Source organism: Aquarana catesbeiana, linkage group LG03 (genome assembly GCF_042186555.1).
Source record: "Aquarana catesbeiana isolate 2022-GZ linkage group LG03, ASM4218655v1, whole genome shotgun sequence".
NCBI classification, from domain to species: domain Eukaryota; kingdom Metazoa; phylum Chordata; class Amphibia; order Anura; family Ranidae; genus Aquarana; species Aquarana catesbeiana.
Genome location: NC_133326.1, coordinates 179072309 through 179090256, shown reverse-complemented (window position 1 = coordinate 179090256; position 17948 = coordinate 179072309). Strand labels below are relative to the sequence as shown.

Here is a 17948-nt window from a genome sequence, read left to right as displayed (position 1 = left end):
TTGTTTTCCGTGGCTGTTTATCTTGATCCAGTCTGATGGTGCAATAAATTGATTAAGCGATCTATTATCTGTCCAATTGCGAGCACTGATCCACCTGTGTGGCTTATTTACTTTGTGTTTTTAATAAGATTTAATAAGATATGGTTTTATATGGCATTTTCATCTGCTCAGTATGTTCTATAAATGGTGATAATTGGGGTAAAGAGTTCTGAGCCTGGATAAGAGCATAGTCTAAGCGTTGTGGAAACCCCCCTTAACTTAAATTGATTTGGAAAAGTGGAAAGTGGATGTAAACCTCATTAAGTATTCTAATGCCGCGTACACACGAGCGGACTTTCTATCCTACTTGGTCCGGCACACTTTCCGACGGACTTTGTCCGCCAGGTGCGCCGGACTTTAAAACGGACGGACTTGCCCACACACGCCGGGACTTTCCGGCGGGCTAAGTCCGCCCGTCTTTCCGACGGACTTTCGCCGGAGTTCCGGCGGACTTTCAGAATGAACGGACTTGCCCACACACGGACAAGTCCGTTCATTTTGAACGTGACTCAGGTGCGACGGGACTAGAAAAGGATGTCAATCTTGCCGCTTTTATCGGCGAGATTGACACCTTGCTAGCCCCGTCGCGGGGCATACCAGGCCCTTAGGTCTGGTATGGATTATAAAGGGGAACCCCGCTACGCCGAAAAAACGGCGTGGGGTCCCCCTAAAATCCATACCAGACCCCGATCCGAGCACGCAGCCTGGCCGGTCAGGAAAGGGGGTGGGGACGAGCGAGCGCCCCCCCCCCCTCCTGAACCGTACCAGGCCGCATGCCCTCAACATGGGGGGTGGGTGCTTTGGGGGAGGGGGGCGCCCTGCGCCCCCCCCAAAGCACCTTGTCCCCATGTTGATGAGGACAAGGGCCTCTTCCCGACAACCCTGGCCGTTGGTTGTCGGGGTCTGCGGGCGGGGGCTTATCGGAATCTGGGAGCCCCCTTTAATAAGGGGGCCCCCAGATCCCGGCCCCCCACCCTATGTAAATGAGTATGGGGTACATGGTACCCCTACCCATTTACCTAGGAAAAAAGTGTAAGTAATAAAACACACTACACAGGTTTTTAAAATATTTTATTAAACAGCTCCGAGGGGGGGATCTTCCTCCGGCTTCGGGGGTCTTCTTCCGGCTTCGGGGGTCCCTCCGCTTCATCTTCTCCCGGCGTCCGGTTGGTTCTTCTCCGCTCTCCGGCCTCTTCTCCCGGTGTCGCAGGTCTTCGGCCGGCCCCTCCGCTCTCTTCATGTAGCTCTATTGCGAGCGGAGGTCCGGACTTCTGGGCTTCTGGGCTTCTGGGCTTCTTGGCTTCTTGGCTTCTCTTCTCTTCCCCCAGATGTTGACACGACGCTCTCTCCGGCTGGACTGGTCTCTGAGGGCTGCGTTGTGACTTATATAGGCGGAGACCCCGCCCCCATATGATGTCACAGTCCCTGGGCATGCTGGGACTGTGACGTTTTAGGGGGCGTGGTCGACCACGCCCCCTAAAACGTCACAGTCCCAGCATGCCCAGGGACTGTGACATCATATGGGGGCGGGGTCTCCGCCTATATAAGTCACAACGCAGCCCTCAGAGACCAGTCCAGCCGGAGAGAGCGTCGTGTCAACATCTGGGGGAAGAGAAGAGAAGCCAAGAAGCCAAGAAGCCCAGAAGCCCAGAAGCCCAGAAGTCCGGACCTCCGCTCGCAATAGAGCTACATGAAGAGAGCGGAGGGGCCGGCCGAAGACCTGCGACACCGGGAGAAGAGGCCGGAGAGCGGAGAAGAACCAACCGGACGCCGGGAGAAGATGAAGCGGAGGGACCCCCGAAGCCGGAAGAAGACCCCCGAAGCCGGAGGAAGATCCCCCCCCCGGAGCTGTTTAATAAAATATTTTAAAAACCTGTGTAGTGTGTTTTATTACTTACACTTTTTTCCTAGGTAAATGGGTAGGGGTACCATGTACCCCATACTCATTTACATAGGGTGGGGGGCCGGGATCTGGGGGCCCCCTTATTAAAGGGGGCTCCCAGATTCCGATAAGCCCCCGCCCGCAGACCCCGACAACCAACGGCCAGGGTTGTCGGGAAGAGGCCCTTGTCCTCATCAACATGGGGACAAGGTGCTTTGGGGGGGGGGCGCAGGGCGCCCCCCTCCCCCAAAGCACCCACCCCCCATGTTGAGGGCATGCGGCCTGGTACGGTTCAGGAGGGGGGGGGCGCTCGCTCGTCCCCACCCCCTTTCCTGACCGGCCAGGCTGCGTGCTCGGATCGGGGTCTGGTATGGATTTTAGGGGGACCCCACGCCGTTTTTTCGGCGTAGCGGGGTTCCCCTTTATAATCCATACCAGACCTAAGGGCCTGGTATGCCCCGCGCTCGCCGCAATAGGAAGATTTGTTTTTCCTATTGCAGCGAGCGCGAGATGCAATACCATCCCCTCGTGTCGTATTTGGTCTGTCGGACCAGCCTACACACGAGCGGGCTTTCCGTCGGACCAGCACACACACGAGCGGACTTTCCGCCCGAAACTGAGTCCGACGGAAAGATTTCAAACATGTTTAAAATCTAGGTCCGGCGGGCTTTTGGGAAGAAGTCCGCCGGAAAAGTCCGCCGCCGCCCACACACGGGCGGATTGTCCGGCACACTCTGGTCCGCCGGACCAAGTATGCCGGAAAGTCCGACCGTGTGTACGCGGCATAAGACATTCTTTTTACAAAGAGGTCTTTCTTTTCTGTTGAAAACCCTATCAAATTGAAAGGTTCATCGAAGGTGGATAGGATTTGCGAAACTCTGAAGATTTTGTGACAAACATACTGAAAATGGATTAAGATTATTGCACCTTGAAATAATAACTTTTTGGACTTTTTTGAGACACACCCTGGGGTTGATTTACTAAAACTTTGTGTGCAAAATCAGGTACAGCTCTGCATGGGAACCAATCAGCTTCCAGGTTTTTTTCCCAAGACTTAACTGAACACTGCCATTCACCATCATACATGAGGTCTTGGCTTGATGTGCAGCTTTGGGACACTCAGTCAGTTTCTACTATTGTCTACTATTGTCTGGAGCATAGACAAGCTCTCTTTCTGGCCAGCACTCACAGTGGCGGGCACAGGACTTTACTCCTATACAGCCTGAGAGGTTCTTTTACTTTTTCTGTGGTTAGAGCAAAAGTGCAGGCTAGTTCATTTCATTTCAATTGTGTTTAACTGATTAAGATGGTTTATATTAATGAGAAATATCTGCAGGTATCTACTTCAAAATACAACTGGAGGTTAAATACAATTAATTGCACAATTATTTATAGTTTGTAAGTCATTGAACAGAGTACTGCTCCTCCTTAGGTAAAGTGTGGTGTCACATCACAGTCCATTTGCAACAGCTGACAAGAATCTTTCTATTACATTTTACAGCTAAATAAATACAAATTAAATATATTAAATATATTAAATATATTACAGAGAGAATAAAAATATGTGTGTTACAACATCTGTTTCAATAATAATTAAAATATAGAATTTGTTCATTAAAACACACTTAAATAAGTAATTAAGCATAGAAACAATTCAAGTCTTACTAAAGTTTGCTAGTACTTTCCTAAACTTGTGTTAATTAACAGAATTTTTTGTAACAGAAATCAGTTACATTTTTAGTGAATAGTACATATATTGTTGATCATGATTTAATAATAATAAAAAACAGGGTCATTTACAAACCACTGTTGATCTTGACAGGGTTAGAATTTGATGGCAAGGTTTCTTAAAGTAAAAAGCAATATGTGTTGGCATTGATCCGTGATTCAATATCTTTATGGTTTGGGCTACCCAGTGTTCTTGCTTATGCAAAAAAAGCTCATTCAGAAAATATTACCACCAGGAACAATTACTATTTATTGTAGGTGTAGACTATTAAAATGAATAGAAGACAGCAGACTTGATCAGGTACTATATAAAATAACACATCTAAATGGTGTATGCCTTCTACATTTGAAAAAGCAAATGTTTTCTCAGATATTGAATTAATGTATTATTATTATTTTTTTTAATACAGCCGTACATTCAGACTTTTACAGTACAGACTATCTGACATGAGTTAGATGGCCTAATTGTTAACTAATTGATCCATGCTACAGGAAAAGCCAAGATCAGTTCAGGTTTTGGAACATAAGCTAAAATCTCCAGATAGCCAGAGTTGTGTAAATGATCCATAAGGCTACACATCTGCTCCCTTTACCATGGTCATAGGTCTGCTAATGGTGGGCATACCCATCGAACAATCTCTACTGGTAGAGTATTAGCATAGGGTACAGCACTGCACAGACTAGGAAACACTTAAACAGGGTCTCCAAAGATGCCATCGCATTTTTAGAGACCCAAACCTGGAACCGTTACAACCGTTACAGTTACAAATAAAAGTGTAAAAAAAAAAAGTTGAAAAAAGGAAATAAAATATAAAATAAAAAAGCCAAAAATAGTTGTTGTTTTATTTTTTTCTCTATTCTCTCTCTCATGTTCTCTCTCTATTGTTCTGCTCTATTTTATTGCATTTTTTAACTGCAATGTTTTATTGTTACTATGTTTTATCCTGTTTGCTTTTCAGGTATGTAATTCTTTTATACTTTACTGTTTACTGTATTTTATTGTTAACCATCATTTTATTTTCAGGTGCGTCATTCAGCTGCAGCACTGATTTATTTATCTTGACAGCAACAGCGTTTGCTCTCACAGTACATATATCAACTACTCCAGTGCTGTAGGAGGTGATTTCACCACTACAGTTAAAAAAAAAAAAAAAGAGCATATATCTTGAAGCATGGGGGCAGGTCTGGAGAGGCGATTTGCCCCTAACATTAGGGGCGGATTGCCCCCATGCTTCGGCATATGTTTTTTTACTCTTTTTTTTTTTGCACAGATTGTTGTTGTTTTATTGAGTTAATGTTTTATTGCTACCATTGTTTGCTTTTCAGTTATGCAATTCAGCTGCAGCACTGATTTATTTATCTTGACACCAACAGCGTTTCCTCTCACGATACATAAATCAGTGACTCCAGCACTGTAGGGGATGATTTCACCATCACAGTTAAAAAAAAATGGTGTATATCCATCATTAGAAGTGGGTGGATGCAGGGTTATATTATAATGGTGGGCATACCCACCGATCAAAATCTTTTTTCGTTCAGCCCACAGGCTGCATGAAAAAAAGAACATAACAATATATGCCCAACAAGGACCAGCAAAGTACTGGTATGTTGCTGGATTTTGAGTGGTTATACCAGAATGATGCCTGCAGGTTTAGGTATCATCTTGGTATCGTTCTTTTCAGCCAGCGGTCAGCTTCCATGTAAAAGCAATCCTAGTGGCTAATTAGCTGCTAGACTGTTTTTACAAACAGTGGGAGGGAATGCCCCCCCATGCCGTCTTTTATGGTTTTCTTGGGCTCTCCTGTCCCACCGGGGAACCTAAGAATGCAGCCGTTGATTCCGACAGCTGACCATAGAGCTGATCGAAGACGAGAATGGCTCCAATCATCTCTATGGTCTAAGAAACCGGAAGCTATGAGCAATTCATGACTTTGGTTTCGCCGAATATAAACAGCGCCATTGGGAAATTGGGAAAAGCATCTTATCACACCGATCTTGGTGTGGTCAGATGCTTTGAGGGCAGAGGAGAGATCTAGAGTATAATAGACCCTAATTTAAAAAAAAAAAGAGTACCTGTCACTACCTATTGCTATCATAGGGGATATTTACATTCCCTGTGATAACAATAAAAATGATAAAAAAAATTAAAGGAACAGTGTAAAAATAAAATAAAAAAGCAAAATAAATAATAAAAAAGCACCTCTCCCCCCCGTGCTTGTGCGCAATGGCGAACGCAAGCGTCGATCTCGTGTCATATGTAAATAGCAATTGCACCATGCATGTGAGGTATCACCGCGAACGTCAGATTGAGGGCAGTAATTTTAGCAGTAGACATCCTCTGTAAATCTAAAGTGGTAAACCTGTAAAGGGTTTTAAAGGCTTTTAAAAATATATGTAGTTTGTCGCCACTGCACGGTTGTGAGCAATTTTAAAGCATGTTGTGCTTGGTATGTATCTACTCGGCATAATATCATCTTTATATTTTACCAAATATTTGGGCAATATAGTGTGTTTTAGTGCATTCAAATTTAAAAAAGTATTTTTTTTCAAAAAAAAATTGCGTTTGAAAAATCGCTGATCAAATAATGTGTGAAAAAAAAAAAGATTGCGACACCCATCATTTTAATCTGCATTGCTTTAAAAAAAATATATAATGTTTGGGGGTTCAAAGTATTTTTCGAGCAAAAGAAAAGTATTTTTTTTCATGTGAACAAAAAGTGTCAGAAAGGGCTTTGTCTCCAAGTGGTTAGAAGAGTGGGTGATGTGTGGCATAAGCTTCTAATGTTGTGTATAAATATACCAGGACAGGTCAACCCCCCCCCCCAAATTACCCCTTTTTGGAAATTAGACACCCCAAGCTATTTGCTGATAAGCATGTTGAGTCTATGGAATATTTTATATTTTGCTACAAGTTTCAGGAAAATGACAATACTTTTTTTTTTCACAAAGTTGTCACTAAATGATATATTGCTCAAACATGCCATAGGCATATGTGAAATTACATCCCAAAATACATTATGCTGCTTCTCCTGAGCATGAGGATACCACATGTGTGGGACTTTTTGGGAGCCTAGCCACGTACAGGACCCTGAAATCCAATCACCACCTTCAGGATTTCTAAGGGTGTAAAATGGTGATTTCACTTCTCACTACATATCACAGTTACAGAGGACCTGAAATGTCCAGACAGCACAAAACCCTAACAAAATACTCAACATGCCTCTCAGCAAATATCTTGGGGTGTCTACTTTCCATAATGGGATTATTTGGGGGGGTTGTGCTGTCTGGGCATTTCATGGCCTCGGAAACTGTGATAGGTGGTGAGGAGTGAAATCAAAAATTTACGCCCTTAGAAAGCTTGGTTTTCGGGGTCCTGTACGCGGCTAGGCTCCCAAAAAGTCCCACACAGGTGGTATCCCCATACACAGGAGAAGCAGCAGAATGTATTTTGGGGTGTGGACAACTCTAGGGACAACTTTGTGTACATTTTTTTTTTGTCATTTTTCAATCACTTATGACAATAAAAATAAAAAATTCAATGTGCTCAACAGCAAATTCCTTGGTGGTGTCTACTTTCCAAAATGGGGTCATTGGGGGGGGGGGGGGGGTTGTACTGCCCTGCTGTTTTAGCATCTCAAGAAATGAGATAGGCAGTCATAAACGAAAAGGTGTGTAAATTCCAGAAAATGTACCCTAGTTTGTAGACACTATAACTTTTGTGCAAACCAATAAATATACGCTTATTGGATTTTTTTTTTTTTACACAAGACATGTGGCTGAATACATTTTGGCCTAAATGTATGACTAAAATTGAGTTGGACGGTAGGACTGGCAGGACGGTAAAAAAAGTCCTGCTAGCAGCATCTTTGGAGCGGTGAAGGAGGGGTGTGTATTACCGCTCCTGCCCATTGAAATTAATGGGACAGCGCGGTTATACCGCCGGCAAAGCGCTGCTGCAGCAGAGCTTTGCGGGTGGTTTTAACCCTTTTTCAGCTGCTAGCAGGGGTTAAAAGCACCCCCGTAAATACGACAGTAATGCTTTACCGCCGACGCCCCAGTGTAAAAAGGGCCTAAGAATTTCCGTTCAAAATTCTTTTCATCTATGGCCAAAGAAAGAAAGAATAAAAGCACAGTTTTTTACAGAACTCTTGACTCTACAGAAACATTTCTACTTTTTATTTTTCATAAGCTGAATTCCTAATGCAGACACCTTAAATTATTTTGTTTTCAGGGTCTCCATAAACAGTAAATATTTTTTTCACAAAAAGGGCTGTTACCTGACTTTGCATTGAGATTGTTTTTTGTCCACTATACAAATATTTTTTAACATAGTTCTTTTTTTACATACCTCTTTCATTAGTTATGAGGTCCTGATTTGCATAGATGCAATGTAAATAAAATATGTATGGTTTTTAAAAACACCCACAGCCTCCAGATGCTCATTAGTAAAGTCTGGTAGTCTTTTGAAGTTTATATTATAAATTGGGTCAACAGCAGACTTCAGTTCATCATTTATGCAACTAAAACAGATTACCAAAAAGGTATTATTTTGCATCCAGAACAATAAAAGCACTTTGCCCGATCTAAAGAAGCATACTGGATATAAAAGTTGGTAGCATGTATTGGGGAAGCATCATGTATCACAAACATATGGTTTAAAAACTGGTCTTATTTATTTTATATTCTAAATTAAACCTATCAGCCAAAATAAATGTGAAAAAAAAAAAAAATAAATGTGAAAAAGATCAGACACTACATGTTTTTTTTTTTTTAGCAACCCCCCCCCCAACACACACACACCACTTTTAAAACTGTATTACTTAGTGGGATCTGAATTCCATGAAGCTCTAAGTTCATCTGCTGCTATCTCACCATTAACTGGGATTGTCCTTATGGCCACTGAGGCACTCACATTGGGCAGGATTATGACAGTTGGTACAGTTTAGCCCTGCTTTCCAAGAAGACATACCCTGTTTGAATCACTAAAGTGGAACTTCATGTAAGAAATGAAAATGGGCAGACAGGTAGGATTTTTAATGCAGAAGAGGGATGCTTCTGCATGTCTGGAGCCAAGGAGCCAAAGTGAGCATAGTTCTGCTTTAAATAGCCATAGAAGGTTTTCTGGCTAACAATGGGCATAGCAAACTTTTGCTTTTAAAAGTATAAAACAGCTATCACAGCTGTTGACTTTAAGATGAAAACAAAGGGAAACATTTAGTTACTTACATCATAGTGATCCTCCTTTGCGTTGTAGTAAACTATGTCATTATTCTGTAAAAAGAGAGTGGAGATTGGTGTGTGAATACAGTTCATCCAACTCAAATTATTTCTGGTTACTTATTATTTTATAATATAAAACATAAGCATATAAGAAAATGATAGAGACGTCAGCTACATTTAGAATACACCATCCATATTAAAACTATGTCTGCTGCTGGAAAGAGCAGACATTGCTTAAATGTTAAACTTACTGGAAAGATTAATTTAGCAGATACATGGAGAAAATTTACAGCTACATTCCTGACAACCAAACAGATGAATCTGAAAAGTTATATTAGTACATCTGTTTAACATCACACAAAAAAATTGCATTAGTTCTAAGTGTTCCTATGATGGCAGCATTGCTTTCAGTTCTTATAAGCAATGTGTCAGCATGAGACATGCCCAGCCTCTACAAGGAACAAACCATGTATATGAGGCTGCATGCATTCCTGTATTCATCAGCTGGCAGTTACTCTTCCACTGCTAAAACCATTTTTTTTTGTTTTTTTTTTTTCTATTTTTATATCTTAAAATTATAATTTTAGATCTAAAGATTACCTAAAACTCCGCCAAAAGTATATATTTTATGAAAACAGAGGCCCTGGAGAATAACCCTCCCCCCAACCCAAAAAAAGGAAATACATTTTTGAAAGCAGAGACCCTGTGGAATAAATTAGAGATAGTTCCAATTTCTTTAAGTCACATGATATTTGGGCAATAGCTTATCAATCGCAAATGTTCAGGAAAAAAATTGACCAAAGTGCATAAAAATAATTACCAAACACACCAAGCCTTAAAATTACATGTGACTTTGAAATGGTAACAGACTTTGGTACCCAAAACTGTGAACAGGTCATCAGTTTAGAGTTAATCATGAATAATGGCCCCAGAATTATTACTCCCACTCCAGCGTGTGTGTTGATAAGTAACATGCGTAGGGCAAGCAATGTTTTTTGCAAGTAGGGGCCCTCAACATGTGCGTCTACTTACATAAGTGTACTTAAGTGGGCAGTGGGGTCATAATTTTTGGGGGGTGGGATTTTTAAGTGCATGGGTGTACCTTGTAAAATTTTTACACTTTTGTTTTTCAATTCACTTTATGGCTATTACATAGGGGACCAATGTTTGATTTAACTCTTTTGCTACCACCACATTGAAGAACACTATGCATTGGTGACAACATGTAAATGTGACAAGCCAACTGCCAGCTGTCAGATAGAAACAATTTGGAGGCTGTGCAGTCGTCTGATTGCTTTCAAACTCGCCTGGTAACAACGCCCCAGCCATGAATCTGGGTGTACCGTGTGCCCATTGATGTGCCCAGGAGAGACATGGCATTTGCCGCTGGGTAGAAGGAAGGGAGCAGACTGAACTTCTGTCCACTCTCCTCCCCTTTTTCTTGCTGACTTGGAAGTGACTTGTATAATGTCACTTCTAGGTCCCCCTTTAACATTCCCCAACATGTATGGCTATGGCAGAAGCTGATGAAATATGATCGGAATTCTATAAGCTTCACTGGAGGGTGGGTGAGACTTCAGGGGTCTTTTAGACCCCTGGTGTCGCATTAAAGAGAACTTGTCATCAAACAATCATCACATGGGGACGTTTTGTTAAAAAATATATCATTAGTGCTGCTATGTTTAATAATTATCTGCTGTGTACAAGCACAGTACAATATTAGCAGGTCTAATTAAAAAAAAAAAACTTCACAACTGACAAGCTGCACTATCAATATAATTTATCTACATTATTAATTACACCTAGCAATTCATTATGCAAATTCTTATTTAGATTCTATCTACATAGTTTTAGTTTTTATGTATGCATTTTTAGTCTTATATTATTGAAAATGTGTACTTTACAATAGTTGGGCCTGGGGACCCTAAGAAGCATTTACTTGTTCTACCCTACTTCCAGGGCCTAGCATTTCTGGGTATAATGGAAAAATGTGACTTTCCCCCTACCTTTCCACAATACATCACTTGATGTCTGAGCTGCCAATCACTAAGCCTGAGCACTGTCACGTGTAAGTGGAAGAATCATCCACAGATAACTAAATATCTTAAATAGGCTCTTCGGAGACTCTTCAGCAAGTAGTTAAAATGCCCAGTGTGGGCAAAGTAAAGGTTAACTGTTGCTACCATTTCTGGGTTTATCTATTTATATATTTACAGTTTACTTTTCATAAAATATATAGTTGCATTACTGAATTTGTACATCAATGAAGGGCCTTTTCCTCAAGTTATTATAATTTCCTTTTTAGCAAAGATCTGCGCCATTGTGCATAGTGAAAATCATTTGCCATAGTTTAATGGAAAAGGTGGCTTCCATAAAACCAGTTTTACTATTCTGGATAGAGTGGAAAATGTTTAAAGCCTCTGGTGGGTTTCTATAGCAGTCCCCACTACGGGGATTCACCATCTCTATTTCTTCTGGTGACCATGTGAACTGGGACCAAAAATGAGCAAAATAATCAAAAATGTAAAGGAAAACGGGCAAGGTGGTCAACACAATGAGAAGTTACATAGGGTGATGTAGCAGTGGTATGCATATTGGCAAAATGTGTGTGTCTAATTACAATAAGGGGTGTGGTCAAGTTAATTAAAGAGATAGTTTTTCATGTAAATGACTTAATAAAAATATTAATGGAAAGTCTAATGTGCAGCAATGTCATTACATATCATCACATTGGGGAACAATGTGAGTTGCATACAGATTCTGTTTATTGTTGATCTAGCTCTGTACTCTGGTAATTTATTTCTACTTGATCCAACGTAGTGAGGCATCAACCTGCTGGGAAGATTAGGGCAAGCAACAATTCCACAGGACACTGGGATGCCAAGAGAAAAGACTGATTAAAATGCAGGGGTTCGAGAGACTGCAGGATCTCTAGACAAGAGAACACCCTTCCAAAAAAAAAATTAAAAATCTGTATAAATTATTTGAAATATGCTAGGAAACCAACCCTGTGAAGATCGCTACCGATACCAGTTTCTAGAAACATTGGGCTTCTAGGCAGTGCAGTTCTGTGTGTTCCCTGTGCTAAGCCATTCACACATTATAAACAAGGCCTTCTTTACGGGGGAGCACATACAGGGGGCTGCACATACAGGCGTTCTTCCAAAGAAGTGGGGTTCTTTAAATAAGTGGCACTTCTGCTCTTGCACTTCAGTGATTTGCACAAAGCAAACAACAAAAGACTGCAGGTGACCCCAGCTTCAAATTATCTCTCCTTCCTCTCTGAAACATGCACTCTTTACCTATCCTCCTTTTCACAATTGCTGCCTCTCTCCTCAAACTCTCTTTTCTTCACACCTCTGCTCCACCCCACAATCTGTATATATCATCCTCACTTCTCCCCTCCTCCTATTACTGCACTCATCACCTCTTTCTAACTCTAAGCCCACTTGCTAACATACCCCCCAGGATACTGAAGCATGTCCCCTCATACAAATCATATTCTCATTTTACCTCCCTCATTCTTCTGCTTCTCCTAATCGCTGGAGATATTTCCCCAAACCCTGGGCCCCCCTTATTTAACTGTGCCCAACACACCCATCACCATAACCCTACACCCTCTGGCAGTAGTCTCAATCTACACAATTTAGTCTCCATTCCTCTTCTTCCCAACACCAGCCTCCCTCTCTCCTGCGCCCTCTGGAACGCCTGCTCTGTCTGCAACAAACTCACTGCTGTTCATGACCTCTTTGTCACTAATTCCTTTAATCTACTTGCTCTCACCGAAACCTGGCTCCACGAATATGACACCCCTTCTCCTGCTTCCCTCTCCCAGGGTGGCCTTCACTGGACTCACTCCCCTAGGCCTAATGGATGCAAGGGAGGTGGAGTGGGATTCCTCCTATCCCCCCAGAGCACCTTCCAGGTTATTCACCCTCCTCCCTCTTTTACCCTCTCATCTTTCGAAGCCCACTGTATACGTCTATTCTCTCCTACTTCCCTAAGAATTGCTGTGATCTACCGGCCCCCTGGACCATTATCAACTTTCCTTGATGAGTTTTCTGCCTGGCTACCCTACTTTCTCTCTTCAGATATTCCTACAATCCTCCTCTGTGATTTCAACATCCCTGCTAATACAAACACTCCTGCTACTTCTAAACTTCTTAGTCTAACCTCTTCATTTGACCTGAAGCAATGGGTACAGGCTTCTACTCACTCTGATGGCAACACCCTTGACCTTGTATTCTCCTACCTATGCACTCCATGCAACTTCTCAAACAATCCTTTTCCTCTCTCCGATCACTACCTTATTAGTTTCTCTCTCCCCCTGTCTTCCACCAATTTTCCCTCCAATCGCCTAACCATCACCTGTAGAAACTTTCGAAACTTCAACTCCTCTCTCCCCTATTCTGCTACTGACCACCTCTATGACAACATTTCTCCCCTGTCCTGCCCCAACCAAGCCACGTCCATCTACAATAAATCTCTGTCCTCCACCCTGGACAAGCTCGCTCCCCTCACTACACGCAGAATCAGGCCTCGACCCCAACAACCCTGGCAAACAGATGACACTAAAATTCTCAAAAAACGTAGTCGTGCTCTTGAGCGTCTGTGGCACAAGACTAAGTCTCTCAAAGACTTCAACCAATACAAATCTGCCCTCCAAAAATACTATTCTTTCCTCCACACTGCCAAGCAAACCTATTTTACAACTCTTATTAACACCTTCTCATTCAATCCCCGTAAACTCTTCTCTACCATCAACTCTCTACTTTGTCCTCCACCGCCTCCACCCACTGACTTACTCACTGCCCAGGAAATTGCTAATCACTTCAAAAACAAGATTGATACAATCCGTGATGAAATCTCCATTTTACAGGTATCTCCCCCAGCTAAGACCCCATGTCAACAGGTACAACTCACACCCCCCCTATTCAAATCTGCTACTACAGACGAAGTTGCTAAATTCCTTTCTATCGCCCACCTAACCACCTGTCCCCTGGACCCTATTCCCTCTCAAATGCTACAGTCACCCTCTGACCCCATCCTACACTCTCTAACCCACATCTTCAATCTCTCCCTCACCTCTGGCATCTTCCCCGATGCTCTAAAACATGCACTGGTCACCCCAATACTCAAAAAGCCGTCCTTGGACCCTACCAATCTTAACAACCTACGCCCTATCTCCTTGCTCCCCTTTTCCTTTAAACTCCTTGAATGCCTGGTTTACAACCAACTGAGTGACCACCTCATTAAAAACAACCTTCTTGATCCCCTTCAATCTGGATTTCGCCCTCAACACTCCACAGAAACTGCTCTTTTAAAACTCACAAATGACCTACTAACTGCAAAAACCAATGGACACTATTCTGTACTCCTACTTCTGGATCTTTCAGCTGCCTTTGACACGGTTGACCACCCCCTCCTCCTCAAAAAACGTTACTCCCTCGATCTCCGTGACTGTGCTCTTCAGTGGCTCTCATCCTACCTATCCCAACGCACCTTCAGTGTCACTTACAATTCTACTTCCTCCACTCCTCTTCCCTTCTCTGTCGGGGTCCCCCAAGGTTCTGTTCTTGGACCTCTTTTATTTTCAATCTACACCTCTTCCCTGGGTCAGCTGATAGCATCTCACAGCTTTCAATATCATCTCTATGCTGATGACACACAAATCTATCTCTCTACCCCTCAACTCACTCCATCAGTCTCTTCACGCATCACTAACTTACTAACCAACATATCTGTATGGATGTCACACCACTTCCTCAAACTCAACTTGTCCAAAACCGAGCTTATAATATTTCCTCCCCCACGTGCCTCTTCCCCTGACTTCTCTGTCAAGAGCAATGACAAAACCATCCACCCGTCCCCACATGTCAGGGTGCTAGGTGTTATCCTGGATTCTGAACTCTCCTTTCAGCCCCACATCCAATCACTTTCCAAAGCTTGCCGCCTCAACCCCCGCAACATCTCTAAACTACGTCCCTTTCTAACCAGTGAAACCACAAAGCTCCTGATTCACTCCCTGGTTATCTCTCGCCTTGACTACTGCAACTCACTCCTCATTGGCTTACCTTTAAATAGACTATCCCCCCTTCAGTCCATCATGAATGCGGCTGCCAGACTCATCCACCTTACAAACCACTCAGTGTCTGCTACCCCTCTCTGCTAATCCCTCCATTGGCTGCCACTCGCCCAACGAATTAAATTCAAAATACTAACAATAAGTTACAAAGCCATCCACAATTCTGCCCCCAGCTACATCACTAACCTAGTCTCAAAATACCAACCTAATCGCCATCTCCGTTCTTCCCAAGACCTCCTGCTCTCTAGCTCCCTCATCACCTCCTCCCATATCCGCCTCCAGGACTTCTCCCGAGCCTCGCCCATCCTCTGGAATTCCCTACCCCAATCTGTCAGATTGTCTCCAAATGAATCCACTTTTAGGCGATCCCTGAAAACTTTCCTCTTCAGAGAAGCCTATCCTGCCTTCATCTAACAACTGCACTATTTTCTCCATTAGCTCATCCCCCACAGCTATTACCCTTTTGTATAACTTGACCCTCCCTCCTAGATTGTAAGCTCTAACGAGCAGGGCCCTCTGATTCCTCCTGTATTGAATTGTATTGTACTTGTACTGTCTGCCCTAATGTTGTAAAGCGCTGCGTAAACTGTCGGCGCTATATAAATTCTGTATAATAATAATTATAGTGCATCATGATGAGCTCTAGCTTCTGCCAGCAAACAGCTCCCCTCCTTTCTTAGGTTCAGCTGTACACAAAAAGCCCCAGTGCCACCTGAGCCAGCCAGGAGGCTTGGCTAAGTGCTCCCTTCACCTCCCCACTTACTCCATTCTCCATGAATCCCATAGTTGACAGTTTGGTCTCCACCATGCAGCCTGTAAGGAAGCCTTCTAGCTCAGATTCATTTTCAGCTCTGCATTATGTGACATACTGTTGCCACGGGACCAGAAGCAGGACATGGGGACAGAAGCGTCCTCACTGTCTAAACCAACACCAATCTGCTCTGAGGTCTGGATGGGAAACAATAGTATGTCCACGGGGCTCCAGAAGCTGGAAGAAGATACAGGGTGAAATGAAGAGGCTTGGGGATACGCAGAAGTATCAGTCAGGCTCCTGGAAGACCATCCCAAAGTATCAGGTGACTCTTGAGCTTCCAAGGTGACTTGTCAAATGTGAACATGTTCTAGTCACAGCTCTCAAAGAGAAGATTACAATCACTTTCCAGAGATCTCCTCTCACCTTACACTATTTGAGTACATGTGGTAGTGAAACTCAACAAAGGGACACTTGCAGAAAGAAAAACTTGTAGAGGTTTTAATTGTTCTCTACTCTGTCCAAAACTAAAAAGGTTTTGGCTTCAGATAAACATTAGGCAACTGACCAATTAAGACAGGAAGGGTTGAAGTGAAATGACTGCTGGCGAGGCAAGGATACTGTAATTTGTTGCATCTCCTAGTCTATACTTGGAGAGATTGTCTTGCAGCAAGAGCGAAAGCTGTCACTGGTCACATGCAAGTGAGCATCCAACGCTCTTCTAATCATGCTTTCATGTATGACATGTCCCTTGCTTAGCCCATCTTGTATTCATTTTCAGGTGACTAAACCAGCTATAACAGATATGTTTTCCTTTTTTGTTTTTAACACCCCCTCATCACAGTAATTGCTGAAAACAGGAAGCATGAGATAGAAAAAAAGTGAACTTTTCCATTAAGTTTGTTCAGCACTGTGATTCTGAAAGTGTTACATAAAACATAAATTATTAGTGTAAAGTATTAGTAAAGTTATGATAAAGCAAAAATTGACCACGATAATAAAAATAAATGTCACTGACAAACTTAATAAAGAAACATTTTGTAGTTGGTGATTCCCATGTACTTGCTGGAGTACAATTTCCTTCTTCCATTGTCCACTGTTCTTTAATTTAAAAACACTTTTAGCGGATGATGTAAGAATGTTATCTGAGCCTGAATGCAGCATGAGGAATTGTATTTACTGGTAAACCTAATGGATTAGCTGTTTCTCTCCACACCTCCATCAGGAAGAAATTCTTTTCTTATTATAACTGGCTTTTTCTCATAGAGCTTGTGTTAAAATGAATAAACACACTGTACCCAATCAGGTTTATGGTTATATTCCTTGTACATGTTTTACTATTAGATTATTCATAAATATGCACCATGCTAAAAAGGTTTGACCAAAAAAAGGCACAACATATTGCGCGCACAATATTCTAATCTTGTGTCTATTAATGTGGCTGTAATGATATGAAAACATAATTAAAGTTTAGTATCCAAAAGGTTTCTGAAAGTGTATTCATAGCCATAATATTGTTTCGTTTGGTATAGAATGCAGAGGAGTTAGAACCCTTGCCAGGTTTTAATTGCAGCATGGAGAGTATAACCCTATTTTTGCTCATGACTACTGGCAAAAGAGCATAAAGAGATTAGTATTTCAATATTTTTTGCAATTATCATTGGAACAGGAGATGAGCGAAAAATTTCCAATGGGGAATCCATTAGGGTGACAACAGTCTATAAGGGGATTTTCACTGACTTGCTCACTTATTCACAGTATAGTAGGGAAAATAAAGGCAGAGATTAGCCAGCATGGGAAAAGGACTGTAAATAACCCCCATAGTGTTTTTCTCAAAATTGACGCTCTTTTTTTGTTTATAGTGCAAAAAATAGAAACCACATAGATGATCAAATACCACCAAAAGAAAGCTCTATTTGTGGGAAAAAAAGGACGTCAATTTTGTTTGGGTGCAGCGCCGCATGACCACGCAATTGTCAGTTAAAACGATGCAGTGCCGAACTCGCAAAAAATGGCCTGGTCATTCAGCAGCCAAATCTTCTGGGGCTGAAGTGGGTAAAGCAGGGTTAGGTTATAAAAAAAATATCGAAAGCTTTGAACATCTCACGGAGCACTGTTCAATCTATCATCCGAGAATGGAAAGAGTATGGCACAAGTGCAAACCTGCCAAGACATGGCCATCCACCTAAACTGACAGGCCGGGCAAGGAGAGCATTAATCAGAGAAGCAGCCAAGAGGCCCAT

The 17948-nt window shown here is 42.4% G+C and overlaps 1 protein-coding gene across 5 annotated transcripts in view; it reads right to left on the bottom strand.

The window, feature by feature from the left end:
- CACNA2D1 (calcium voltage-gated channel auxiliary subunit alpha2delta 1) overlaps nt 1-17948 on the bottom strand; it is a 936653-nt gene that overhangs the window by 464431 nt on the left and 454274 nt on the right. For 4 of the 5 annotated variants that reach the window (XM_073619559.1, XM_073619560.1, XM_073619563.1 and 1 more), the window contains exon 5: nt 8876-8920. The exons of the other annotated variant lie outside the window; for it this stretch is intronic. In XM_073619559.1, coding sequence (XP_073475660.1) covers nt 8876-8920 — 45 coding nt within the window. The remainder of the gene's footprint in view (nt 1-8875; nt 8921-17948) is intronic. 5 annotated transcript variants of the gene reach the window in all.